Here is a 27,974-nt window from a genome sequence, read left to right as displayed (position 1 = left end):
AGATAGTGCGACATGAACCCAAGATCCCAGTTCAGACCGTCCTCATGTGTGCGGAACTTGGCTATCAGTCTCTGTTCAGCGACTCTGCGCTGTCGTGTGTCGTGAAGGCCACCTTGGAGAATGCTTACCCGAAGGTCAGAGGCTGAATGCCTGTGACCACTGAAGTGTTCGCCAACAGGAAGTGAACAGTCTTGCCTGGTGACTGTCGAGCGATGTTCATTCATCCGTTGTCGTAGCGTCTGCATGGTCTCCCCAATATACCATGCTTCGGGACATCCTTTCTTGCAACGTATCAGGTAGACAATGTTGGCCGAGTTGCAAGAGTATTTACCATGCACCTGGTGGATGGTATTCTCACGTGTGATGATGGTATCCGTGTCGATGATCCAGCATGTCTTGCAGAGGTTGCTGTGGCAGGGTTGTGTGGTATTGTGGTCACTGTTCTCCTGAAGGCTGGGTAGTTTGCTGCGAACAATGGTCTGTTTGAGGTTGTGTGGTTGTCTGAAAGCAAGAAGTGGGGGTGTGGGGATGGCCCTGGCGAGATGTTCGTCTTCATCAATGATATGTTGAAGACTCCGGAGAAGATGTCGTAGCTTCTCCGCTCCGGGGAAGTACTGGACGACGAAGGGTACTCTGTCCACTCAGCACCTCACTGTACCGCAAGCCCACAGACAATCTCACAATGCTCCACTTCTCCAGTTTCCACCCTAAACATGTTAAAGAAGCCATTCCCTATGGACAAGCCCTCCGTATACACAGGATTTGCTCAGATGAGGAGGATCGTGACAGACACCTCCAGACCCTGAAAGATGCCCTCATAAGAACAGGATATGGTGCTCGACGAAGGGTACTCTGTCCACTGTGTCCCGTGTTTGCCTTCTGAGGAGATCGGTGCGGTTTTTCGCTGTGGTGCATCGGAACTGCCGATCTATGAGTCGAGCACCATATCCTGTTCTTATGAGGGCATCTTTCAGGGTCTGGAGGTGTCTGTCACGATCCTCCTCATCTGAGCAAATCCTGTGTATACGGAGGGCTTGTCCATAGGGAATGGCTTCTTTAACATGTTTAGGGTGGAAACTGGAGAAGTGGAGCATTGTGAGATTGTCTGTGGGCTTGCGGTACAGTGAGGTGCTGAGTGGACAGAGTACCCTTCGTCGTCCAGTACTTCCCCGGAGCGGAGAAGCTACGACATCTTCTCCGGAGTCTTCAACATATCATTGATGAAGACGAACATCTCGCCAGGGCCATCCCCACACCCCCACTTCTTGCTTTCAGACAACCACACAACCTCAAACAGACCATTGTTCGCAGCAAACTACCCAGCCTTCAGGAGAACAGTGACCACAATACCACACAACCCTGCCACAGCAACCTCTGCAAGACATGCCGGATCATCGACATGGATACCATCATCACACGTGAGAATACCATCCACCAGGTGCATGGTAAATACTCTTGCAACTCGGCCAACATTGTCTACCTGATACGTGCAGCAAGACCTCCCTACTTTTATATTCAATCCCCCTCGCTATGAAGGCCAGCATCCCATTCGCCTTCCTGACCACCTGCTGCACCTGCAAGCTGGGTTTTTGTGCATGAGTCGCAAAAACCCAGCTTGCAGGTGCAGCAGGTGGTCAGGAAGGCGAATGGGATGCTGGCCTTCATAGCGAGGGGGATTGAATATAAAAGTAGGGAGGTCTTGCTGCAGCTGTATAGGGCATTGGTGAGGCCGCAGCTGGAGTACTGTGTGCAGTTTTGGGCGCCGCACCTGCGCAAGGATATTTTGGCCCTGGAGGGAGTGCAGAGGAGGTTTACTAGGCTGATACCGGAGTTGAGGGGATTGAGCTATGAGGAGAGGCTGAATAAACTAGGCTTGTACTCGTTAGAGTTTAGAAGAATGAGGGGAGATCTCATTGAGACGTATAAGATGATGAATGGGATGGATAGGATAGAGGTGGAGAGACTCTTCCCGCTCAAAAAAGACAGTAGGACTAGGGGGCACAGCCTCAAGATAAAGGGGAGGCGGTTTAGAACGGAGTTGAGGAGGAACTTCTTCACTCAAAGGGTGGTGAATCTCTGGAATTCTCTGCCCGTTGAAGTGGTGGAGGCTGCCTCGCTAAATATTTTTAAGAAGCGGGTTGATGGGTTCTTGATAAGAGAGGGGATTAAGGGTTATGGGGAGAGGGCGGGAAAGTGGAACTGAGCCACAACAGATCAGCCATGATCTTATTGAATGGCGGGGCAGGCTCGAAGGGCTAGATGGCCTACTCCTGCTCCTATTTCTTATGTTCTTATGTTCTTATGTTCTTATGTTGCAAGAAAGGATGTCCCGAAGCATAGTACATTGGGGAGACCATGCAGACGCTACGACAACGGATGAATGAACATCGCTCGACAGTCACCAGGCAAGACTGTTCCCTTCCTGTTGGCGAACACTTCAGTGGTCAAGGGCATTCAGCCTCTGACCTTCGGGTAAGCATTCTCCCAGGCGGCCTTCACGACACACGACAGCGCAGAGTCGCTGAACAGAGACTGATAGCCAAGTTCCGCACACATGAGGACGGTCTCAACAGGGATCTTGGGTTCATGTCGCACTATCTGTAACCCCGTGACTTGCCTGGGTTTGCAAAACCTCACTTACTGTACTGTCTGGAGACAATACACATCTCTTTAAACTGTGATCAGTGCTCCTTCCACTGACATTGTCAGCCACTTCAGGTCTTGAACAGCAGGTTAGGTGTAAGGATTCGCATTCTAATCAGTAATCTCTAAACTGTCTGTGCTTTATATGCTCGGTCTGAGGCCAGAACTCTCCATTCACCTGACGAAGGGGCTAACCCCGAAAGCTTGTGAGTATATTATCAAATAAATAGGTTGGACCAAAACCTGGTGTTGTCAGACTTTTCACTGTGTTTACGCCAGTCCAACGCCGGCATACCCACATCATGGCTAACCACAGCGCCACCTGCAATTTCTTTTAATAGTCAATGGTGGGAACCACTAGATTTTGCTGTTTGTCTATCTTGTGATTTTGACCCAGTGGCAGTAAAGGAACGGCGATATATTTCCAAGTCAGGATGGTGTGTGGCATGAATAGGAACATTCAGGTGATGGTGTTGCCTCAACCCTTCAAGGTGGGAGAAGTTTGGCCCTGTTGGAGGATTGACTCTCATCACTTTTCCCATTACGTTTTTTAAAAATTTATATTAAATTTATTAAGTTCCTCCTCTTTTTTATAGCTGCAAGATTATGTTACTAATGAGAATACTATGTACGAATAAGAATAATAATTAATAAAATCTAACTTTATTATTAGGGACTAACATGACTTTACTGCACAGCTTCTTTGTAGAATTGCAGAGTGGTAAAATTTAGAAATAGGACCCAATATAGAAACAATGCCAAGGCAGTGAACCATGCGAAAAATCATGCTAAGTTTCTTGCAGCAAGAAGCTGAGACCTTGAGACAATCTGTTGCAGTGGGAATTACTTGTTTATGCAAAAACACAGGAATGGAATGTCTTCATAGGAGATCTGCAAGAGATAAAACCTTGGAGCCTGGAGATTAGAGAGTCAGTTGAACGTTACATGCAAACTCAAGTCAATTCACAACTAAGCTTTGTTGCAAATTACGAATCTGTTTGAAAAGGAGAGTAAATCTACGCCCTCCAAAACAAATTGACACATGGCAACTGTGGCAGGGCTTGGTGCACTGTGAAAATTTGTTGAGAGCAAGGAAGGATCCCTCATTCATGAATTTGATCCATCTTGGGAGGAAAAACCTTTGGGGAGCATAATGTCTTTTATAGACTCATCAGTGAACAAAGGCTATTACTCAGGCACAGAATCTCTGCGGTGCAGGAAAAGACCACTCTCTTGGTGCATCGGGTCTGCAACAACCTTTGGAGAAAGCATCCCACCCAGGTCCTCCCTCTGCCCTATCGCCGCACATTTACCTTGGCCAATCCACGTAATCGACACATCTTTGGACACTAAGGGGCTATTTAGCATGGCCAATCCACCTAACCTGCACAGCTTTGGACTGTGGGAGGAAACTGGAGCACCCTGAGGAAACCCATGCAGACATGAGAACATGCAAACTCAACACAAACAGTAACTCGAGGCCGAAATTGAACCCTGGTGCTGTGAGACAGCAATGTTAACCACTGTGCTACCGTGCCGCAAAACAACTAGAATTCTAGTGAAAGGTAAACATGATGCCCAAATTGAGTCTCAGAACAGAAATTAGGCAAACCTCCTGATAAAGAGATGCAAGAGCTGATGACTGGCTGCCTGGTTACAGGTGATTTCAGGCCATACATGGAAGCTATGAACTTCATTCAAGATAGGACAGGCTAGAAAATGTTCAGAGGGCAAAAAAACTTTTGACTTGTACTGCTCATTTTTCTACTTGGATGATTAGTCAGAAAGAGAAGGAAATTGAGCCAACGGATCAGCAGATCCAACAGACCAACACTTAAACCAATGAACTCAAGATTCCACCAGCCAGAAAAACCAAAAGAGAGCATCAGCTGGTTGAAGATTTGGAGCTGTACAACCAGCAGAGGATTGGAATGTTGCTGCAGCATGCCTCTGATCTGAATGCTGGGGCAGCCATGATTCCCATTCAGGAAGCAAGAGGAGATATAGATGTTGCTGAGGATTCAAAAAAGTGATGCTTTACAAGTTTATGAACTGCAGGGAAGGCTGGGAAGATAATGGGCAATTGTGGATGCAGTAACAATGAGAGACACCGCCCTGGCATCCTGTGAGGGCAGTGGTGGAAGTGTAGGTTATGAGAAAACCGGATTGGAAGCAAGAGGTATGAAACTGTGGAATGAGGGACAAATAACATTTGAATATCATCCATTCTTGTGACTACAGATGTGAAACAGGAAGGGGAGGGCCACAACAGGGGGGATGGTGGGACACCCATAACACAAGCCTGGTGTCTGGTTTATTCTGACACAGAATACTTAGCTTGAGAACTGAGGTCCATTTAGGCCAAAGGTAACCTGATCACTGTGAACTAGCAGTGGGCTGCTTTTGAGGAGGATGTCTGGGGTCACCAATGAATGCATCCAAGCCAGCTTTCGTCATTCACGTATTTGGAGACTGAATATAGTGGCACTGTGTGGTCAGATCCGACGAGAGAAATATAAGACCCCAAGGGTTACTGGTAGAATCACCCACCTGGATTTACAATGGGCTGAGATAGTCGAGAATGCCCAACAAGAGAGAAAATAAAAAGTTCCCTGAAGGCGGGCATCCTAAAGACTACACATCAAAAGAAAGCCACAACTGCGACAGAACAACCAAAAAGGTAACCAGGAAGGGACAGAAAGCTCCTGCTATAATTATGATAGGGGCTATTATGCACCCACAAAAAGGCTGTAGTTGCTATCCTATGGACCACAGCTGAATCTCACTGGACTACTATCAGCCCAATTCAAATCCAAAGTTAGACCAACTGATCACCCAGTGAACTTCAATGAATGCTGGGGACTTGGTCCCTTCGAACAATCAGCAGCATGATTTCAATGCGATGATCCAAGACTACTTTTGTCCTTTGTTGGTCTAACAGGCCAACAACAAACAATGCTGACCAACAAACGCTCAGCCATTATTACCATACATTCCCTACATACCAAACTCTTATGTTGTAGACTGAGGGAATCACTTGCCACTTGCAAACTTTGATGGGTCCCCACATTAACTGCCACTGAACTATTTCCTGAAATTCTCCTCTTGCTGCTTCCACTGTAATCAACGTCTGAACTGTACACCTCAGATAACAAATCCTCCTTCCTTGTTCTTGAGAACTGCTTGAGGAAGACATGGGTCCCACTGCACTTGCTAATGCCAACACCTCCCAGCATGCAGCACCCGCTCAGAAGCCCATCTGGGGCAAGTTATGACAGTAAACTAGAGGATGGACCAGCATAACTGATCTGGAGTAGGAAACATAGCTCAATTATCAGGATGGTTGGCCTATTGGTTAATGAGCCTGAGAATCTAGATCTCTCAAATAATCCTATTTCAGAACACTGATGCAGGTTTGCTTTGAGGATTATCTTTCTTTGTTATTTCTAATTGCAAAAAACATTCTTTCATTTTTCTAAGCTTCTATCTGCAGGTTCAATGTCGCGTATTCCAATCCCTTGCTTAAAACTATCAATCCATGTCCTAACTCTCTCTAAATTTACATCCATAAATTATGAGCATCTCTGTCACTTCCTGCATCAGCAAACCTGCCCATATTTAGTTTTAACTATCCTGTCTCAGGAGGATATCCTCAAAACACAAGTGAACATGAATACATGAATATCTATCACTTGAGAAGGGGTATAAAGTTTGTCAATAGCAGCAGGTCAGTCGGGGGCGGGGGCGGGGGCGCGTGAAGTTAACACAAAGCTCTTAAAGGATGGCAGTGCAAGACGAAAAACATGGCTTAACAGTGCAAACAAAAATGCAATGTAATTCTAAACCTTTAAAACTCTTAGCTCAGCTTGAGTGTTGTGAATGATTCCTATGACCCTGAGTGACTCTGCACACCATGCAGACTTTGACCTCATTATTTCAAAAAAAACAAGCAGCAAGAACTTTCTATGTGTTTACATCATTTGGTTTGTGACCATTTGCCAGACTGCACCACATTAAACTGGATGTGGCAGCCTCCTGGATCCAAGTGTCCAGATAGCACAATCACTGTGACACATGGCAATGTTTGCAGCTCGGATTCCTCATCAGCGCTGGGGGTGAAATCCCTTGACTTACAAATATTTTTTGCAGATATCTCTTTGCAGACATTTGCCTGGGATCTCACTGGTCTCCACCAACCTCAACATTTTGTAGTTGTGATATAGGATATTGGAATGGCACAGTAGTTCACATTTCTGCCTCACAGTGTCAGGATCCTGGGTTCAATTCAGCCTTGCGTGAGTCTATTGGAGTTTGCACATTCTCCCCGTATCTGCAGGGGTTTCCTCCATGTGCTCCAGTTTCTTCCCATTGCCCAAAGACGTGCAGGTTAGGTGGATTGGCCATGCTAAAACTGCCTCTTAATATCTCAAGATATGTAGGTTAGGGGGATTAGTGGTGTAAATATGTGGAGTTACAAAGACAGGGCTTGGGTAAGATGCTCTGAGTCGGTGCAGACTCAATGAATGAATGGCCTCCTTCCACACTGCAGGGATTCTATGATTCTACACCACCTGCATTCCCATCCTTCTCTAACCCTTTTTATATGCGTTTAAAGTTAATTTATTAGTAGACTTACATTATTGCACGTAATGTATTGTTAATGTAACACTGCAATGAAGTTAATGTGAAAATCCACTAGTCGCCGCACTCTGGCGCCTGTTCGGGCTCACTGAAGGAGAAGTTAGCATGGCCAACACACCTAACCAGCACATCTTTCGGACTGTGGGAGAGAACACATGCAGAGACAGGGAGGACAAGCACACTCCGCACAGATGGTCACCCAAGCCAGGAATCGAACTCGGGTCCCTGGCACTACGAGGCAGCAGTGCTAATCACTGTGCCACCCACATGTTTAATCAGTTAAGATTTTTATTCAATTCATACATTTCTCTAGTTTGCGTTATTTATTTAATGCAATCATTATTTTTTCCAGCTCTTTAATTAAAGACAAGAATTTAACTCATCAATGAATTAGCTGCCTACTGTTACATAACACAGTTCCTTTAACATTTTTTGTTGCCCCTAAAGCCCCTGCTCTTAATCTCTGCTATAAGTGGCAAGTGTATGCGCACCACACAAGTACTAGGCAACAATCATCTCCAACAAAACAGAATCGAACCATTACCCCTTGACATTCAATGACATTGCAGTCACGAAATTTCTCATCATCAACAACATCCTGGGGGTTACCACTGACCAGACACTGAACTAGAGCATCCATATAAATACAAAAGCAGATCAGAGACTGGGGATTCTGCAGAGAGTAACTCACCACCTGATTCCCCAAAGCATGTCTACCATTCACAAGGCTTAAATTAGATGCGTGATGGAGCACAATCTACATGCTTGGATGGCAACATATCCTGCTTCAGGTGTGGTGTCCAGAGCTGCTCACTGGAGTCACAGAGGTTTAGAGCATGGAAACAGGCTCTTCGGCCCAACATGTCCATGCTGCCCTTTTTTTTAAACTCCTAAGCTAATCCCAATTGTCCGCATTTGGCCCACATCCCTCTATACCCATTGTATCCATGTAGCTATCTAAATGCTTTTTAAAAGACAAAATTGTACCCACCTCTACTGCTACCTCTGGCAGCTTGTTCCAGACACTCACCACCCTCTGTGTGAAAAAATTGCCCCTCTGGATACTTTTGTATCTCTTCTCTCTCACCTTAAACCTATGCCCTCTAGGTTTAGACCCCTCTACCTTTCAGAACAGATATTGACTATCAAGCTGTTCTGTGCCTCTCATTATTTTACAGACCTCTATAAGTTCACACCTCAGTCTCCTACGCTCCAGAGAAAAAAGGCACAGTCTATCCAGCCTCTCCTTATAACTCAATACATCAAGTCCTGGTAACATCCTAGTAAACCTTTTCTGCATTCTTTCTAGTTTAATAATATCCTTTCTACAATAGAGTGACCAGAATTGCACACAGTATTCCAAGTGTGGCTTTACCAATGTCTTGTACAACTTCAACAAGACGCCCCAACTCCTGTATTCAATGCTCTGACCGATAAAACCAAGCACGTCGAATATCTTCTTCACCATTCTGTCCACCTGTGACTCCACTTTCAAGGAGCTGTGAACTTAAACCCTAGTTCCATTCCTGCGGCGTGCAGGAATGGAACGGCGATAATTATGGGGGATTTCAATCTACATATTGATTGGTCGGCCCATGTTGGATGCGGTGGGCTTGAGGAAGAGTTCTTGGAATGCTGCTGGGATAGTTTCCTGGAACAGTGTGTGTTGGAGCCGACGAGAGAGCAAGCTATCTTGGATCTGGTGTTATGTAATGAGGCGGGTAGAATTAGGGACCTTGTGGTGAAGGATCCTCTTGGGAAGAGTGATCATTGTATGGTGGAGTTTCTGATGCAGATGGAGGAGGAGAAAGTGGGTTCCCGGACATGTGTCCTTTGTTTGAACAGAGGGGAGTACGGTAGGATGAGAGGGGAGTTGGCGAATGTTGATTGGGGGAGCGCGTTGGAAGGTAGGTCTGCTGAGGAACAGTGGAGGATCTTTAAGGAGATCTTTCTTGGTGCTCAGCAGAAATTTATTCCGATGGTTAAAAAGGATCATAGGAGGAGAGATAATCAGCCGGGGATAACGAAGGAGGTAAAGGAAAAGTGTTAAATTAAAAGCGGATGCGTTTAGAGTAGCTAAGAGTAGTGGGCGAGAAGAGGATTGGGAGAGGTTTAAATGTCAACAAAGAAGTTGATAAAGAAGGGTAGGATAAACTATGAAGCTGGGCTAGCGCTTAATATAAAAAAGGATAGTAAGAGTTTTTATAAATATATAAAAAGGAAGAGGCTGGCTAGGGTGAACGTTGGACCCTTACAGGATGAGAGGGGGGACTTAGTGGTAGGGGATGGGGAAATGGCTGAGGCCTTGAATAACTTTTTTGTTTCGGTCTTCACGGAGGAGGACGTGAATAATTTGCCGAGTGTTAGCAATGGAAATTTGGTAAGAGTGGAAGGCCTGAATGACATTATTGTTACTACAGAGGCAGTGCTCGACAGAATGGAGGGACTGATTGTGGACAAGTCCCCAGGACCGGATGGAATGCATCCAAGAGTTCTGAAAGAAATGGCGGAGGTGATAGTGGATGCCTTGGTGATTATTTTCCAAACGTCGCAGGATTCCGGGGAAGTGCCGGAAGATTGGAAAACGGCTAATGTTACGCCGTTGTTTAAGAAGGGTGGCAGGCAAAAGGCAGGGAATTATAGGCCGGTTAGTTTAACGTCTGTTGTAGGTAAAATGTTAGAGTCCTTGATCAAGGAGAAAATAGCGATGCATCTTGAGGAGAATTGTTTGATAGAGCAGACGCAGCACAGTTTCGTTAAGGGGAAGTCGTGTCTGACGAATTTATTGGAGTTCTATGAGGATGTGTCCAGGGCAGTGGATAGAGGAGAGCCAGTGGATGTGGTGTTTGATTTTCAGAAGGCATTTGATAAGGTGCCTCACAAGAGGTTATTACAGGTCAGGGGACATGGAGTTGGGGGTAGGGTGTTAGTGTGGATAGGGGATTGGCTGTCAAATAGGAGGCAGAGAGTGGGGGTCAATGGGTGCTATTCGGATTGGCGGTTGGTGACTAGTGGAGTGCCCCAGGGGTCGGTGCTGGGGCCTCAGCTATTTACCATTTATATAGATGATCTGGAGGAGGGAACCGAGTGTATGGTGTCGAAATTTGCTGATGACACCAAGATTGGTGGAACGGCAAATTGTGCGGAGGGTGTGGAGAGTCTGCAGAAGGATCTAGATAGGCTGGGCGAATGGGCCAGGAACTGGCAAATGGAATTTAATGTTGGCAAACGTGAAGTTATCCACTTTGGTAGGAATAATGGTAGGAAGGACTATTACTTACATGGCGAAAAACTGCAGCATGCGATGGTGCAGAGGGACCTCGGGGTCCTTGTGCACGAGTCACAAAAACCCAGCTTGCATGTGCAGCAGGTGGTCAGGAAGGCGAATGGGATGCTGGCCTTCATAGCGAGGGGGATTGAATATAAAAGTAGGGAGGTCTTGCTGCAGCTGTACAGGGCACTGGTGAGGCCGCAGCTGGAGTAGTGTGTGCAGTTTTGGTCGCCGCACTTACGCAAGGATATTTTGGCCTTGGAGGGAGTGCAGAGGAGGTTTACTAGGCTGATACCGGAGTTGAGGGGGTTGAACTATAAGAACATAAGAAATAGGAGCAGGAGTAGGCCATCTAGCCCCTCGAGCCTGCCCCGCCATTCAATAAGATCATGGCTGATCTGTTGTGGCTCAGTTCCACTTTCCCACCCTCTCCCCATAACCCTTAATCCCCTCTCTTATCAAGAACCCATCAACCCGCTTCTTAAAAATATTTAGCGAGGCAGCCTCCACCACTTCAACGGGCAGAGAATTCCAGAGATTCACCACCCTTTGAGTGAAGAAGTTCCTCCTCAACTCCGTTCTAAACCGCCTCCCCTTTATCTTGAGACTGTGCCCCCTAGTCCTACTGTCTTTTTTGAGCGGGAAGAGTCTCTCCACCTCTATCCTATCCATCCCATTCATCATCTTATACGTCTCAATGAGATCTCCCCTCATTCTTCTAAACTCTAACGAGTACAAGCCTAGTTTATTCAGCCTCTCCTCATAGCTCAATCCCCTCAACTCCGGTATCAGCCTAGTAAACCTCCTCTGCACTCCCTCCAGGGCCAAAATATCCTTGCGCAGGTGCGGCGCCCAAAACTGCACACAGTACTCCAGCTGCGGCCTCACCAATGCCCTATACAGCTGCAGCAAGACCTCCCTACTTTTATATTCAATCCCCCTCGCTATGAAGGCCAGCATCCCATTTGCCTTCCTGACCACCTGCTGCACCTGCAAGCTGGGTTTTTGCGACTCATGCACAAGGACCCCGAGGTCCCTCTGCACCATCGCCTGCTGCAGTTTTTCGCCCCGTAAGTAATAGTCCTTCCTACCATTCTTCCGACCAAAGTGGACCACCTCACACTTGCCAACATTAAATTCCATTTGCCATTTCCTGGCCCATTCGCCCAGCCTATCTAGATCCTTCTGCAGACTCTCCACACCCTCCGCACAATTTGCCTTTCCCCCAATCTTGGTGTCATCAGCAAATTTCGACACCCTGCACTCGGTTCCCTCCTCCAGATCATCTATATAAATGGTAAATAGCTGAGGCCCCAGCACCGACCCCTGGGGCACCCCACTAGTCACCAACCGCCAATCCGAATAGCACCCATTGACCCCCACTCTCTGCCTCCTATTTGACAACCAATCCTCTATCCACGCTAACACCCTACCCCCAACTCCATGTCCCCTGACCTTCTGCAATAACCTCTTGTGAGGTACCTTGTCAAACGCCTTCTGAAAATCCAGAAAGACCACATCCACCGGCTCTCCTCTATCCACTGCCCTAGACACATCCTCATAGAACTCCAGTAAATTTGTCAGACACGACTTCCCTTTAATGAAACCGTGTTGCGTCCGCCCTATCAAGCAATTCCCTTCAAGATGCCTCGCAATTTCCTCCTTAATGACGGATTCTAACATTTTACCTACCACAGACGTTAAACTAACCGGCCTATAATTCCCCGCCTTTTGCCTGGCACCCTTCTTAAACAACGGCGTAACATTAGCCGTTTTCCAATCTTCCGGCACTTCCCCGGAATCCAGCGACGTCTGGAAAATAACCACCAAGGCATCCACTATAACCTCCGCCATTTCTTTCAGAACCCTCGGATGCATTCCATCCGGTCCTGGGGACTTGTCCACAATCAGCCCCATGAGGAGAGGCTGAATAAACTAGGCTTGTACTCGTTAGAGTTTAGAAGAATGAGGGGAGATCTCTGAGACATATAAGATGACGAATGGGATGGATAGGATAGAGGTGGAGAGGCTCTTCCCGCTCAGAAAGGACAGTAGGACTAGAGGGCACAGCCTCAAGATAAAGGGGGGGGGGGGGGGGTGCGGTTTAGAACGGAGTTGAGGAGGAACTTCTTCACTCAAAGGGTGGTGAATCTCTGGAATTCTCTGCCCGTTGAAGTGGTGGAGGCTGCCTCACTAAATATTTTTAAGACACGGGTTGATAGGTTTTTGATAGGCAAGGGGATTAAGGGTTGTGGGGAGAGGGCGGGAATGTGGAACTGAGACATGAGAGATCAGCCATGATCTTATTGAATGGCGGGGCAGGCTCGAGGGGCTAGATGGCCTACTCCTGCTCCTATTTCTTATGTTCTTATTTCTTTGTTCTGTAACTCTCCCCAAAGTCCTACCATTAACTGAGTAAGTCCTGCTCTGGTTCAATCTACCAAAATGCATCACTGTGCATTTGTCTAAATTAAACTTTATCTGCCATTCGTCAGTCCACTGGCCCAACTGATCAAGATCCTGTTGCAATTGGAGATAACTTTCTTCACTGCCCACTATGCCACCAGTCTTAGTATCGTCTGCAAACTTACTAACGATGCCTCCTATATTCTCATCCAAATCATTAATATAAATGACAAATAACAGTGGACCCAGCACTAACCCCTCAGGCACACCGCTGGTCACAGGCCTCCAGACTGAAAAATATTTCTCAACAACCACCCTCTGACTTCTGTCAAAAAGCCAATTTTGTATCCATTTAGATATCTCACCCTGGACCCCGTGAGATTTAACTTCATGCAACAACCGACCATGTAGTACCTTGTCAAAGGCCTTGCTAAAGTCCATGTAGACAACATCACTGTCCTCATCTACCTTCTTGGTTACCACTTCAAAAAACTCAATCAAATTTCCACTCACAAAGCCATGCTGACTGTCCCTAATCAGTACTTGCTTCTCTAAATGCCTGTAGATCCTGTCTCTCAAAATAGCTTCCAACAATTTACCCAACACAGTGAGTCTCACTGGCCTGTAGCTCCAGGGTTTAAACAAAGGCACAACACTTGCCACTGTCCATTCTTCAGGCACCTCACTCGTGACTATCGATGATTTAAATATCTCGGCTAGGGGATCCGCAATTTCCTCCCTAGCCTCCTACAACGTCCTGGGATACACTTCATCAGGTCTTGGGCATTTATCTACCTTGATGCACTTTAAGGCTTCCAGCACCTCCTCCTCTGCAATATGCACATTCCTCAAGACATCACTATTTATTTCCTCAAGTTCCCTAACATCCATGCTTTTCTCAACAGTAAATACTGATGAGAAATATTCATTTAGGATCTCACCCACTGTATCCACAAGGCATGATCAATACACAGCTTAGCAGCGCTGCAGTATGACCTCTAACACACTGTAAGGACATAAGAACATAAGAAATAGGAGGAGTAGGCCATCTAGCCCCTCAAGCCTGCCCCGCTATTCAATAAGATCATGGCTGAAGTGGATCAGTTCCACTTTCCCGCTTTCTCCCCATAACCCTTAATTCCCTTGTCTATCAAAAACCCATCTACCCGTGACTGAAATATATTTAGCGAGATAGCCTCCACCACTTCAACGGGCAGAGAATTCCAGAGATTCACCACCCTTTGAGTGAAGAAGTTCCTCCTCAACTTCGATCTAAACTGCACCCCCCCCTCTTATCTTGAGGCTGTGCCCTCTAGTCCTGCTATCCTTTCTAAGTGGGAAGAATCTCTCTACTTCTACCTTATCCATCCCTTTCCTTACCTTACATGTCCCTATAAGATCCCCCCTCATCCTTCTAAACTCCAACGAGTACAGACCCAGTCTATTTAGTCTCTCTTCATCGTCCAACCCCCTCATCTCCGGTGTCAGCCGAGTCAACCTCCTCTGCACTCCCTCCAAGGCCAAAATATCCTTGCACAAATGCAGCAACCAAAACTGCACACAGTACTCCAGCTGCGGCCTCACCAGTACCCTGTACAGTTGCAGCAAGACCTCCCTGCTTTTATATTCTATCCCCCTCGCTATAAAAGCCAACATTCCATTCACCTTCTTGATCACCTGCTGCACCTGCAGACTGGGTTTTTGTGACTCATGCACAAGGACCCCCAGGTCCCTCTGCACCGTAGCATGCTGCAGCTTTTCGCCCTTTAAGTAGTAATCCCTCCTACTATTATTTCTGCCAGAGTGGATAACCTCACACTTGCTAACATTATACTCCATCTGCCAGGTCCTCGCCCACTCGCTTAGCCTATCCAGATCCCTCTGCAGACTTCCCACACCCTCCACGCAATTTGCTTTTCCACTCACCTTCGTGTCATCAGCAAATTTTGTCACCCTACACTCAGCCCTCTCCTCCAGATCATCTATATAAATGGTAAATAGCTGAGGCCCCAGCACCGATCCCTGCAGCACTCCACTAGTCACCAACCTCCAATCAGAATAGCACCCATTGATACCAACTCGCTGCTTCCTATTAGACAAATCCTCTATCCACGCTAACACCTTACCCCCAATTCCGTGCACCCTAACCTTCTGTAGCAATCTTTTATGAGGCACCTTATCAAACGTCTTTTGGAAATCTAGAAACACAACATCCACCGGTTCCCCTCTGTCTACCGCACTAGTCACATCCTCATAGAAATCCAATAAATTTGTCAAACACGACTTCCCCTTAACGAATCTGTGCTGCGTCATAAGAACATAAGAAATAGGAGCAGGAGTAGGCCTTCTAGCCCTTCGAGCCTGCCCCGCCATTCAGTAAGATAATGGCTGATCTGTCGTAGCTCAGTTCCACCTTCCCGCCCTCTCCCCATAACCCTTAATCCCCACGCCTATCAAAAACCTATCAACCCGCGTCTTAAATATATTTAGCGAGGCAGCCTCCACCACTTCAATGGGCAGAGAATTCCAGAGATTCACCACCCTTTGAGTGAAGTTGTTCCTTCTCAACTCTGTTCTAAACCACCCCCCCCTTTATCTTGAGGCTGTGCCCTCTAGTCCTACGGTCCTTTCTGAGCGAGAAGAGCCTCTCCACCTCTACCCTATCCATCCCATTCATCATATTATATGTTTCAATGAGATCTCCCCTCATTCTTCTAAACTCTAACGAGTACAAGCCTAGTTTATTCAGCCTCTCCTCATAGCTCAACCCCCTCAACTCCGGTATCAGCCTAGTAAACCTCCTTTGCACTCCCTCCAAGGCCAAAATATCCTTGCGTAAGTGTGGCGACCAAAACTGCACACAGTACTCCAGCTGCGGCCTCACCAGTGCCCTGTACAGCTGCAGCAAGACCTCCCTACTTTTATATTCAATCCCCCTTGCTATGAAGGCCAGCATCCCATTCGCCTTCCTGACCACCTGCTGCACCTGCAGGCTGGGTTTTTGCGACTCATGCACAAGGACCCCGAGGTCCCTCTGCACCATCGCATGCTGCAGTTTTTCGCCATGTAAGTAATAGTCCTTACTACCATTATTCCTACCAAAGTGGACAACTTCACACTTGCCAACATTAAATTCCATTTGCCAGTTCCTGGCCCATTCGCCCAGCCTACCTAGATCCTTCTGCAGACTTTCCACACCCTCTGCGCAATTTGCCGTTCCACCAATCTTGGTGTCATCAGCAAATTTCGACACCATACACTCGGTTCCCTCCTCCAGATCATCTATATAAATGGTAAATAGCTGAGGCCCCAGCACTGACCCCTGGGCACTCCACTAGTCACCAACCGCCAATCCGAATAGCACCCATTGACCCCCACTCTCTGCCTATTTGACAGCCAATCCCCTATCCACGCTAACACCCTACCCCCAACTCCATGTCCCTTGACCTGTAATAACCTCTTGTGAGGCACCTTATCAAACGCCTTCTGAAAATCAAGAAACACCACATCCACCAGCTCTCCTCTATCCACTGCCCTAGACACATCCTCATAGAACTCCAGTAAATTCGTCAGACACGACTTCCCCTTAACGAAACCGTGCTGTGTCTGCTCTATCAAACAATTCTCCTCAAGATGCCTCGCTATTTTCTCCTTGATCAAGGATTCTAACATTTTACCTGCAACAGACATTAAACTAACCGGCCTATAATTCCCTGCCTTTTGCCTGCCACCCTTCTTAAACAACGGTGTAACATTACCCGTTTTCCAATCTTCCGGCACTTCCCCGGAATCCAGCGATCTTTGGAAAATAATCATCAAGGCATCCACTCCTACAATTTCTTTCAGAACCCTTGGATGCATTCCATCCGGTCCTGGGGACTTGTCCACAATCAGTTCCTCCAGTCTTTCGAGCACTGCCTCTCTAGTAACAATAATGTCATTCAGGCCCTCCACTCCTACCATCTTTCCATTGCTAACACCCGGCAAATTATTCACGTCCTCCTCCATGAAGATCGAAACAAAAAAGTTATTCAAGGCCTCAGCCATTTCCCCACCCCTACCACTAAGTCCCCCCTCTCATCCTCTAAGGGTCCAACGTTCACCCTAGTCAGCCTCTTCCTTTTTATATATTTATAAAAACTCTTACTATCTGCTCGATCAAACCACTCTTTTCCAGGTGCCTCGCTATTTCTTCTTTGATGACGGATTCGAGCATTTTTCTTGTATTCTTGATACTCTTCTCAGTATGAAAGCCAGAATTCCATTAGCCTTTATGTTAATTTTCTGTACTGATATTTTAACGACCTGCGCGCTTAGACTCTTTGGACCTCCAGCACTTCACGCAACTCAGCATTTAGAAAGTATCTGTTCTACTATTTTATTACACTCATGGTGTACGTAATCACATTTCCAATGGAGAAAGCCATTTTATCTTTTTGATAAATTTTTTAGGTTCTTTTTCATCCCTTGCAGCAATTTTCTCATTTTCAAGGTTCAGTACTTTTCCATAATATTTTTGTGTGGTATTTCTTTTCATTTTGTTTTGTCTCCTACTTCTTTTGAAGTCAATCGCTGTATTTTTAGGCAGGGAGAACACTTTTGTGCTCATCTCAACCTTCAAAGCAGAAATAATCCCAATTTCCCTGTCACCTTTCCTGAATAGCAAAATGGCATGAATAAGGAAGTCTTACCACAACTGTATTGGGCTTTGGTGACAGCACACCTGAAAGACTGTTTGCAGCTTGGTCTTCATATCCAAGTAAGGACATGTTATATGTAACCAATGATAAAACTGGAATCTATTATAATGTAACCAATGGTAACATGCTGTGAGGATCAGCTGACCAGATATAAAGAGAAAGCAGATGGGATTGTGGGGAGCTTGTGTGGCTCAGGGCGTTCCCCAAGTGATGGAGTAATGAAGTTTCTTCATTAAACCTTTTTCTTTGATTTACTTTGAGAAGTTAGTTCTTTTATTGCTTGCAACTGACATATCCTTACTGCTGGATGACCAGAAACACAAAAGAACGTTCATGAAGATTAGTTCCTGGGATAAAAGGATTATCTTACAATAGGAAGCTGAGTAAATTGGGCCTCTACTCTCCGGAGTTTAGAAGAATGAGAAAAAAACACAAACATACAAGAAGCTTAAGGGCTTGATGGGTAGACACCATGTTATTTCCACTAGCTAAGGAATCTAGACATGGGAACACAGTCTCACAATGATTATTTTGAACTGAAATGAGTAGAGATTTCTTTGTGACTCTTGGAAATTCTCTATCCCAATGCATCGTAAACGTCATAGTTTCTTAATTATTATATTATGGGACATGGTCGTCACCGGCTGAACCAGCATTTATTGCGCATCCCTACTTGCCTTTGAGAAGATAATTAAAGGTCAATCTCATTGCTGTGGATCTGAAGTCACCTGTAGGCCAGGCCAGGTAAGGATGGCAGATATCATTCTGGTAGGACATGAGTGAAGCAGATGGATTTTTTTCAACAATCAATCTCTAGACTTTTAATTCCAGCTTATTTTATTGAATTTAAATTTCACCATCTGCCATGGCAGGATTTGAAACCAGATCCCTGAGCATTATCCTCGGTTTCTGGAATACTAGTCCAGTGAAATGGCACTAGGCCATTAGCACCTCGGCTGGGATAGCTAAAACGCTAGTCTCTTGGGAAACAAAGTTGTTGTTTGGAGTTTAATGCGGAGAAGTGTGAGGTAATTCACTTTGGTAGGAATAACAGATGTGTCGAGTATAGGGCTAACGGGAGGACTTTGAATAGTGTGGATGAGCAGAGGGATCTAGGTGTATGTGTACATAGATCCCTGAAAGTTGGGAATCAAGTACATAAGGTTGTTAAGAAGGCATACGGTGTCTTGGCGTTTATTGGTAGGGGGATTGAATTTAGGAGTCGCAGCGTTATGTTGCAACTGTACACAACTCTGGTGCGGCCGCACTCGGAGTACTGTGTGCAGTTCTGGTCCCCACATTACAGGAAGGATGTGGAGGCTTTGGAGAGGGTGCAGAGGAGGTTTACCAGGATGTTGCCTGGTATGGAGGGGAGGTCCTATGAGGAGAGGCTGAGGGATTTGGGGTTGTTTTCACTAGAAAGAAGGCGGCTATGAGGGGATCTTATTGAAACATATAAGATGATTAGAGGTTTAGATAGGGTGGATAGTGATAGCCTTTTTCCTCTGATGGAGAAACCTAGCACGAGGGGGCATGGCTTTAAATTAAGGGGGGGGTAGTTATAGGACGGATGTCAGGGGTAGGTTCTTTACCCAGAGGGTGGTGAGGGATTGGAATGCCCTGCCTGCTGCGGTTGTAAATGCGCCTAGTTTGGGGGCGTTTAAGAGATTCGTGGATAGGTTTATGGACGAAAAGGGATTGGTTTAGGTTAGTGGGTCATTGTTTTGTCACTGGTCGGCGCAACATCGTGGGCCGAAGGGCCTGTTCTGCGCTGTAATGTTCTATGTTCTAAAGGATACGGGGAGAGTTCAGGACAAAAGGAATTGCGGCAGAAGATCAGCCATGATTGTATTGAAAGGTGAAGCAGAGTCAATGGCTAGTCTATTCCCTACGTCCTAATTTTTATGCCCGTTTGTTCTTATTTCAGTTTCAGGTGCCATGTGTTCAAAGTCTGATTGGAGCACAAAAAGATCTGTTGCCTGTTGGACATTCATGTATTGTTGGTGCAGAAAGGGGGATTGCAGCTCTGGGCTTGTGAAGTTCTCATTTCCAGTTGGCCAGTGCAAGGTTCAGTATCAGAAACGAGAGTTAGTGTCTCATAAAAAAAAAGAAATATACGGTTAAGTGCCCTTTTGGTTGCCCTGAGGCATTTATTTTAAATGCTGAGGCCATTTTCAGTTTAGAAATATAATTTCTATTCCTTCATCGTTGCAAGGTCAAAACTCAAACTCTCTCCCTACCTATGGGAATACCTTCATCATACAGACTGCAGAGGTCAGGGATGAAAAAGGCCGAAGATTAAAAAACTCTGAGTTTTTTTGTGAAAAAAAATCACAGTAATTATCGTACCATATGATCTGTACTAAAGGCAAATGCTTCTCAATCATTTCAAATGAGTGGAATTATTATGGGTAGAAACATTTTTACCTTCTATTACCATCAAGACTGTAGACCAATGCATTTGCAGCAAATCACCAAACCGTTTAAAACATGCACAGCATAACACAACACAAAATAGTCTATGAACGACAAGTCAAAAGGAAAATTAGTAAATTCACGCAACTTATTTGTATCTATGTTCCATGTAAGGGTATCTGAATGATCTGTTCAAGGAGAATCAGGACTGAGTGGAATTGTTATTGGCTTGATGGGGCAAATGGCCTCCCTCTTACTGCAAGCATTCTATGAAGTATTACTAACAATCCCTGCAGTTGCCAGTGATTTAGTCACTGGGTTTCTTTACCTATTAACTACTGTAAACTCGGATCTTTGTACTGACAAACCTTTGATTATCATGTGCACAAGGAATTGTAAAAGTACCACAAGATGAATAGTGTTAGGCTCATTTTTGGACTCTAAAATATAACCGTCACCTGATCTGGTCAGGATGCTGACTTTTCAGTTGCCTCACTGTGAAACATAATAAAAGAACAGAAATGAACTGACTGAAGCATCAGTGAGAGCAGAAGGATGAAACCAGGGTGTGCTTCCTTCACTCAACAGCCAAGAACAGACACATGACAGGTGAGCACATGGACCATGGACGCTGGGGTTAGTTTCCAGCTTTCTATTTAGAGTGGGCTTAACCCTTTTATTCAAATCCACTCACTCAAGTTTGAGACAGGTAAAAAAGGTGATGGGTCCTCACAAAAATGCAACAGTCAATTAAAACAGTGTCACTGCACAACCATGTAATTAAAATCAATATGTGGTTTCAGTGTTAAAAATAGCTGAATATTGAAAAGATAACAGAGAAAACTACCAAGTGCCAACTAGTGAACAACTGAACTCCACAGCTTGTGGCAACTCCAAACCAAGTCAACAGACTTGTATGTTCCCCAGGCTCGGTGCAAGGAGATGACTGAACACTGGAAATATAGCACAGTACAAAACACCACCTCTCCAGGTGGGTTAGCTGATAAATCAGCGTATATTTGAGCCACCTATTTCATGCTGTGGCCACATGCCTCAGCACAAGAGTATTTTAAAGATCATCACCACAATTTTCTTAACTAGACATTCTTTAAAGCGTCAATTTCTCGGGCTAGCAACAATGCGGGGTCAGACACTTTGAAACCTTGTGTTCCAGTGCCCATGTCTTTTGCCTTGACAGCAAAGCCCACCATGGAAGCCCAACAAGCAGAAATCTCCTCACGAGGCAAGCAAGAAAACAGGGACTGGGGAATCTGGCATGTCCTGTTGGGCAGCCAAAAGCAATGGATGGGATCAGGTACAATCAGAACAAAACCCATGTCTGACAGTTCACTTCTAGACCGTGGACAGGAGGAGAAGGTCTGTTGGAAAAAACATTTCCAATGATGGAATTCCAAAATTGGCAAGAAGGAAATACACCATTTGGCAGAAATTTCTAATTTTAGAAGTTCACAATGATGGCTATCACCCAAGGAGAACTATTACAGGCAATAAAAGTTAGCACAGACAGTGACATACTCATTCCCATGAATGAATAAAAAAGGCTTGTACACTAACCTAGACCACTGGTTTAATTAATTTCTCGTGAAATAATTTCAACAGTCTTCTACCAGGACCCAGTAAGCCATATATTGTGCTAACTTTATTTTTTTTTTACAAAAGTACTTTACTCATGAAATATCTGAAAGAACATTGCATAATGGCCATCACACAACATAATATTCTGTTCTCTACATATAGCATGTTGTGGTCTTGGGGAGTTATAGTACAAAGAAATGTTGCAGACATTTCAAGACAGTCATTACAAATGGTGCAAAGGTTGTTACAGGAGGTTAGGGGGCATGGAGTTGGGGGTAAGGTGTTAGCATGGATAGAGGATTGGCTGTCAAATAGGAGGCAGAGAGTAGGTGTCAATGGGTGCTATTCTGATTGGCGGTTGGTGACTAGTGGAGTGCTGCAGGGATCGGTGCTGGGGCCTCAGCTATTTACCATTTATATAGAATGATCTGGAGGAGGGAGCTGAGTGTAGGGTGTCGAAATTTGCTGATGACACAAAGATAAGTGGAAAAGCAAATTGTGCGGAGGGTGTAGAAAGTCTGCAGAGGGATCTAGATAGGCTGAGCGAGTAGGCGAGGACCTGGCAGATGGAATACAATGTTGGCAAGTGTGAGGTTATCCACTTCGGTAGGTTTAATAGTAGGAGGGACTACTATTTAAAGGGCAAAAAGCTGCAGCATGCTACGGTGCAGAGGGACCTGGGGGTCCTTGTGCATGAGTCGCAAAAACCCAGCCTACAGGTGCAGCAGGTGATCAGGAAGGCAAATGGGATGCTGGCCTTCATAGCGAGGGGGATTGAATATAAAAGAAGGGAGGTCTTGCTGCAACTGTACAGAGCACTGGTGAGACCGCAGCTGGAGTACCATGTGCAGTTTTGGTCGCCGCACTTGCGCAAGGGTATTTTGGCCTTGGAGGGAGTGCAGAGGAGGTTCACCAGGCTGATACCGGAGTTGAGGGGGTTGAACTATGAAGAGAGGCTGAATAGACTGCGCTTGTACTCATTAGAGTTTAGAAGGATGAGGGGGGATCTTATTGAGACGTATAAGATGATGAAGGGGATGGATAGGGTAGAGGTGGAGAGGTTCTTCCCGCTCAGAAAGGACAGCAGGACTAGAGGGCACAGCCTCAAGATAAGTGGGGGGCAGTTTAGAACAGAGTTGAGGAGGAACTTCTTCGCTCAAAGGGTGGTGAATCTCTGGAATTCTCTGCCCATTGAAGTGGTGGAGGCTACCTCGCTAAATATATTTAAGACGCGGGTAGATAGGTTTTTGGTAGGCAAGGGGATTAAGGGTTATGGGGAGAAAGCGGGAAAGTGGAACTGAGCCACTTCAGATCAGCCATGATCTTACTGAATGGCGGGGCAGGCTCGAGGGGCGAGATGGCCTACTCCTGATCCTATTTCTTATGTTTTTAAGTTGACTCCCTAGAGCAAGTTGCACTCTGAGGTGCTTCCATACAACTACATGTAATATTTACTGTATCTATTCAATGCAAGTCTAAGTTTAAAATAGATATTTACTAATGGCACACAGGGTAAATCAGTATAAAGAAAGTAAAAACTTCCACTGCAGCAACCTTTTCTGTAAGACTATGTGGCTACGTTAGGGACCAGATCAGAATTTCCACAGTGTATTATAAAGTCAGCCGAGAACCTAACTTTCTTTGATTTTAGCATTAGAGTGAGCATTAAGTGTTTCCAGGTATAATTCAATTGACCCATCAGGGAGCTTTTATTAAAACAAACTTCATTTAAGTATATAGAATATAATGAAAAAGTATAACTTACACCAATTAAAATGTTTAAACACGATGAAGTATAATTCTTCATAATATCTATCTCAATAGTTCCACTGCAAGCAGTATCCCGATAACATAAATCCCTATTCCGAATCAGTGCGAAATAGGTATGTTCACATGGGTGCCACGTTTTCAGCTTTTTAACCACTCTAGACAGATAGAGATATACCTGTCTTCTCATTCCCACACAACAAGTTTCAGAGAAGGACATATCCTGAAACAGCAGAAATTCAGAGAAATAAACCTCGTCTCTAGCAGATCTCAGTCTCCAGACATCAGAAAGGGAAAGGGCTACTTCCCTCCACAGTGTAGCTTCCTAGCAGCAACTGATTTAAGTTTTCTGTGTAAGCCCAGTTCCAACCGATAAATGACTTTTTCTATCGACCTAAGCAAACCCCACTCTGCAAGACCCCAGGGGAAAACCCTTACATAACAGAACAGCATTAGGCCAGATTAAAACAAATATTCTAGCAATTAGGACCAATTATGCAATAACAGCAGGGCTGCTGGATGGAGACAAAACAGCACCAAAAGTAAAATAAATTACTAAAACAGATCCTGCACACAAAAATGATCCAAATACATTTCTTAAAGGCACAATATTGTCACAGCTATGAAGAGCACAATTGAATGGTGGCTACAGTAGATCATGTTGCAGTTTGCATTTGTGCTTACCCAGGCATTTAACAGGAATCACCACATGATTATGACCTCGACAACGTTTCTTTCCCTTCTTACACCAGTTCTCAATGCTGATTGGCTTATTTGCTTCGACCACATTAGTAATTTGGAGCTCTGGGTAAACCTAACAAAAAAAGGTTATATTTATGAAGATAATTATATCAAAGACTCTTGTAACAGAACATGGCAAATGCAGTAAGTCACGTGTGACAAGGAAAGCGTTATTCCACCTAGATGTCAAATACAGACATTATAGTCTCTGTTGTGGAGTTGCATTGACTGATGATTCCAGTTTTTTTAAGGCTGAGTATAGTCAACTTCGAATTCTAATGACATGCAAATCTGGAAAGGTGGCCAAACAATGGCTTAGAAGGGAAATTAGAGATAGTATTAGATTCAAGGGAGAGGCATGCCCACTGGCCAAAAAAAAAACAAACAGACCTGAGGATTGGGAGCCGCTTAGAATTCAGCAAAGGACGCCAAAGGAACTGATTAAGCAGGGTAAAATAGAGTGAGAGAATAAGCTTGCAGGAACATAAAAACTGACTGCAAAAGTTTCTATAGGTATGGAAGAAGAAAAAGATTGAAGTCAAATGTAGGTCACTTACAATCAGAAACAGATTTTATAATGCGCAACAAAGAAATGGCTGACCAACTAAATATGTACTTTAACTCCGTCTTCACAAAGGAAGACACAAATAACACAGAGAAATGTTGGTGAACACAGAATTGAGTAAGGAGGAGGAACTGAGGAGATCAGTACTAGTATGGTGTTGGGGAAACTGATAGAATTGAAGGCCAATAATTTACATCCCAGAGAATTTAAGGAAGTGGCACTCGAAATAGTAGATGCATTGGTGGTCACCTTCCAACATTCTATGGACTCTGGAACAGTTCCTACAGAATGGAGTATAGCTAACATAGCCTCACTATTTAAAAAGGGAGGTTGAGAGAAAGCAGGGAATTATAACCAGTAAGGCTGACATCGGTCATGGGGAAAATTCTAGAATCAGTTCCAAGATTGGTGGAGTAGTGGATGAGGCGGAGGGCTCTTGCAGGTTGCAAAGAGACACCGACAGGATGCAGAACTGGGCCGAAAAGTGGCAGATGGAGTTTAACCCTGATAAGTGTGAGGTGATTCGTTTTGGCAGGACAAACTTGAATGCAGATTACAGGGTCAACGGCAGGGTTCTGAATGTGGAGGAACAAAGAGATCTTGGGGTTCATATCCACAGGTCTCTGAAGATTGCCACTCAAGTGGATAGAGCAAGAGCCGTGGAGTTATGCTGCAACTGTACCGGACGTTGGTGAGACCACATTTGGAATATTGTGTGCAGTTCTGGTCACCTCACTATAAGAAGGATGTGGAAGCATTGGAGAGCGTGCAGAGGAGATTTGCCAGGATGTTGCCTGGTTTGGAGGGGAGGTCTTATGAGGAAAGGTTGAGGGAGCTGGGGCTTTTCTCTTTGGAGCGGAGGAGGATGAGAGGTGACTTAATAAAGGTTTATAAGATGATGAGAGGGGTTGATAGAGTGGACGCGTACAGACTATTTCCTCGGGTGGATGTAGCTGTTACTAGGGGGCATAACTATAAGATTCACGGTGGGAGATAGGAAGGATGTCCAAGGTAGATTCTTCACTCAGCGAGTGGTTGGGGTGTGGAACAGACTGCCTGCTGTGATAGTGGAGTCGGACACTTTAGGAACTTTCAAGCGGTTATTGGATAGGCACATGGAGCACTCCAGAATTATAGGGAGGGGATGGCTTGATCTTGGGATTGGGCATAGCTCGGCACAACATTGAGGGCTGAAGGGCCTGTACTGTGCTGTAATGTTCTACGTTGTAGTTATCAAAGATTTTGTAGCATAACGCTTGGAAATCAGTGACAGGATCGGACAGATTTAGCATGGATTTATAGAAAGGAAGTCATGCTGGACAAGTTGGCTGGAATTCTTTGAATCCGTAACTAATAGAGTTGATGAGGGGAGCCAGTCTATGTGGTTTATTTGGACTTTCAGAAGGCTTTTGACAAGATCCCACATAAAAAATTGGCGTGTAAAATTGAAGCGCGTGGGATTGAGATAGTGTATTGAGATGGATAGAAAACTGGTTAGCAGACAGGAACAAAGAAGGAATAAATGTTTTTTTTTGCCAAATGGCAGGCAGTGACTAGTGGGGTACCGAAGCTATCAGTGCTGGACCCCGATATTCACTTTATATATTAATGATTTAGATAAGGGAACTAAATGTAATATCTCCAAATTTGCAGATGACACAAAGCTGGGTGGAGCTGTGAGGAGGATGTAGAGATCCTTCACTGTGATTTGGGTAAGCTGAGTTAGTAGGCAATTGATTAGGAGATGCACTATAATGTGGATAAATGTCAGGTTGTTTGCTTCGGAAGGCAGATTACTGTCTGAGCAGCCACAAATTAGGAGCGAGAATGTGCAATGAGACGTTAGTATCCTCATACACCAATCACTGAAAGTAAGCAGGGTGGCACAGTAATTAGCACTGCTGCCTCCCAGCTCCAGTGACCCAGGTTCAATTCCTGGCTTGGATCACTGTCTGCGCAGAATCTGTAAATTCTCCCCATGGGTTTCCTCCCACAGTCCGAAAGATGTACTGGATAGCTGCACTGGACATGCTAAGTTCTCCCTCAGTACGCGAATAGGTGCTGGAGTGTGGCGACTGGGGGATTCTCACAGTAACTTCACTGCGGTGCATATGTAAGCATACTTGTGACTAATAAATAAATAAATAAGGATGTTTACAAGGATGTTGCCTGGATTGGGAGGCATGCCTTATGAAGGTAGGTTGAGGGAGCTAGGTCTCTTCTCCCTGGAGAGACGAAGGTTGAGAGGCGACCTGATAGAGGTTTATAAAATGTTGAGAGGAATAGATAGGGTGGATTCTCGGAGGCTATTCCCCAGGGCTGAAATGGTCGCTACAAGAGGACACAGGTTTAAGATGCTGGGGAGCAGGTACAAAGGAGATGTTAGGGGTAAGTTTTTCATTCAGGGGGTGGTGAGTGAGTGGAATCGGCTGCCGTTGGTGGTGGTAGAGGCGAACTCGCTGGGGTATTTTGAGAGACTTCTGGATGAGTACATGGGATTTAATGGGATTGGGAGTTATAGATAGTTCTATGGCCTGTAGGTATGGATATGATCAGCACAACTTGTGGGCCGAAGGGCCTGTTTGTGCTGTAGTTTTCTATGTCCTAAATAAACTTTAGCTTTAAGCATGCAGGTTCAGCAGGCAATAAAAAAGGCAAATGGTATGTTGGCCTTCATAGCGAGAGGATTTGAGTGCAAAAGCAGGGATGTATTAGTAAGACCTCACCTGGAATATTGTGTACAGTTTTGGCCTCCTTATCTGAGGAAGGATATTCTTGCTCTACAGGGAGTGCAAAGTAGGTTTACCAGACTGATTCCTGGGATGGCAGGACTGATATATGAGGAGAGATTGAATCAGTTAGGATTGTATTTCCTGGAATTCAGAAGAATGAGGGGAGAACTCATTGAAACTTGTAAAATTCTAACAGGACTGGACAGGGTAGATGCAAGGATAATGTTCACAATGGTGGGGTAGTCCACAAACAAGAGTCACAGTCTGAGGATACAGGGTAGACCGTTTAGGGCGGAGACGAGAAGAAATTCTGTCATCAAACAGTAGGAATTTGCTTCCACAGAAAGTAAAGGTCGAAACATTGAATATTTTCTAGAAGCAGTTCGATCTTGCACTCATGGCAAAGGGGATCAAAGGGCTATTGAGTCAAATGGTCAGCCATGATCAAATGAATAGCAGAACATATTTGAAGGGCTGAATGGCCCCCACCTGTTCCT

The 27,974-nt window shown here is 45.2% G+C and overlaps 1 protein-coding gene across 3 annotated transcripts in view; it reads right to left on the bottom strand.

Annotated features, from left to right (window-relative positions):
• The window catches only part of aplp2 (amyloid beta (A4) precursor-like protein 2), a 201,029-nt gene that overhangs the window by 105,545 nt on the left and 67,510 nt on the right, over nt 1–27,974 (bottom strand). For all 3 annotated transcript variants that reach the window (XM_080214733.1, XM_080214734.1, XM_080214735.1), the window contains exon 3: nt 24,124–24,253. In XM_080214733.1, coding sequence (XP_080070859.1) covers nt 24,124–24,253 — 130 coding nt within the window. The remainder of the gene's footprint in view (nt 1–24,123; nt 24,254–27,974) is intronic.

This window comes from Carcharhinus amblyrhynchos, chromosome 29 (assembly GCF_965287045.1).
Source record: "Carcharhinus amblyrhynchos chromosome 29, sCarAmb.v2.hapA, whole genome shotgun sequence".
In the NCBI taxonomy this organism is placed as follows: Eukaryota; Metazoa; Chordata; class Chondrichthyes; order Carcharhiniformes; family Carcharhinidae; genus Carcharhinus; species Carcharhinus amblyrhynchos.
This window is presented reverse-complemented; position numbering and strand designations above follow the sequence as displayed.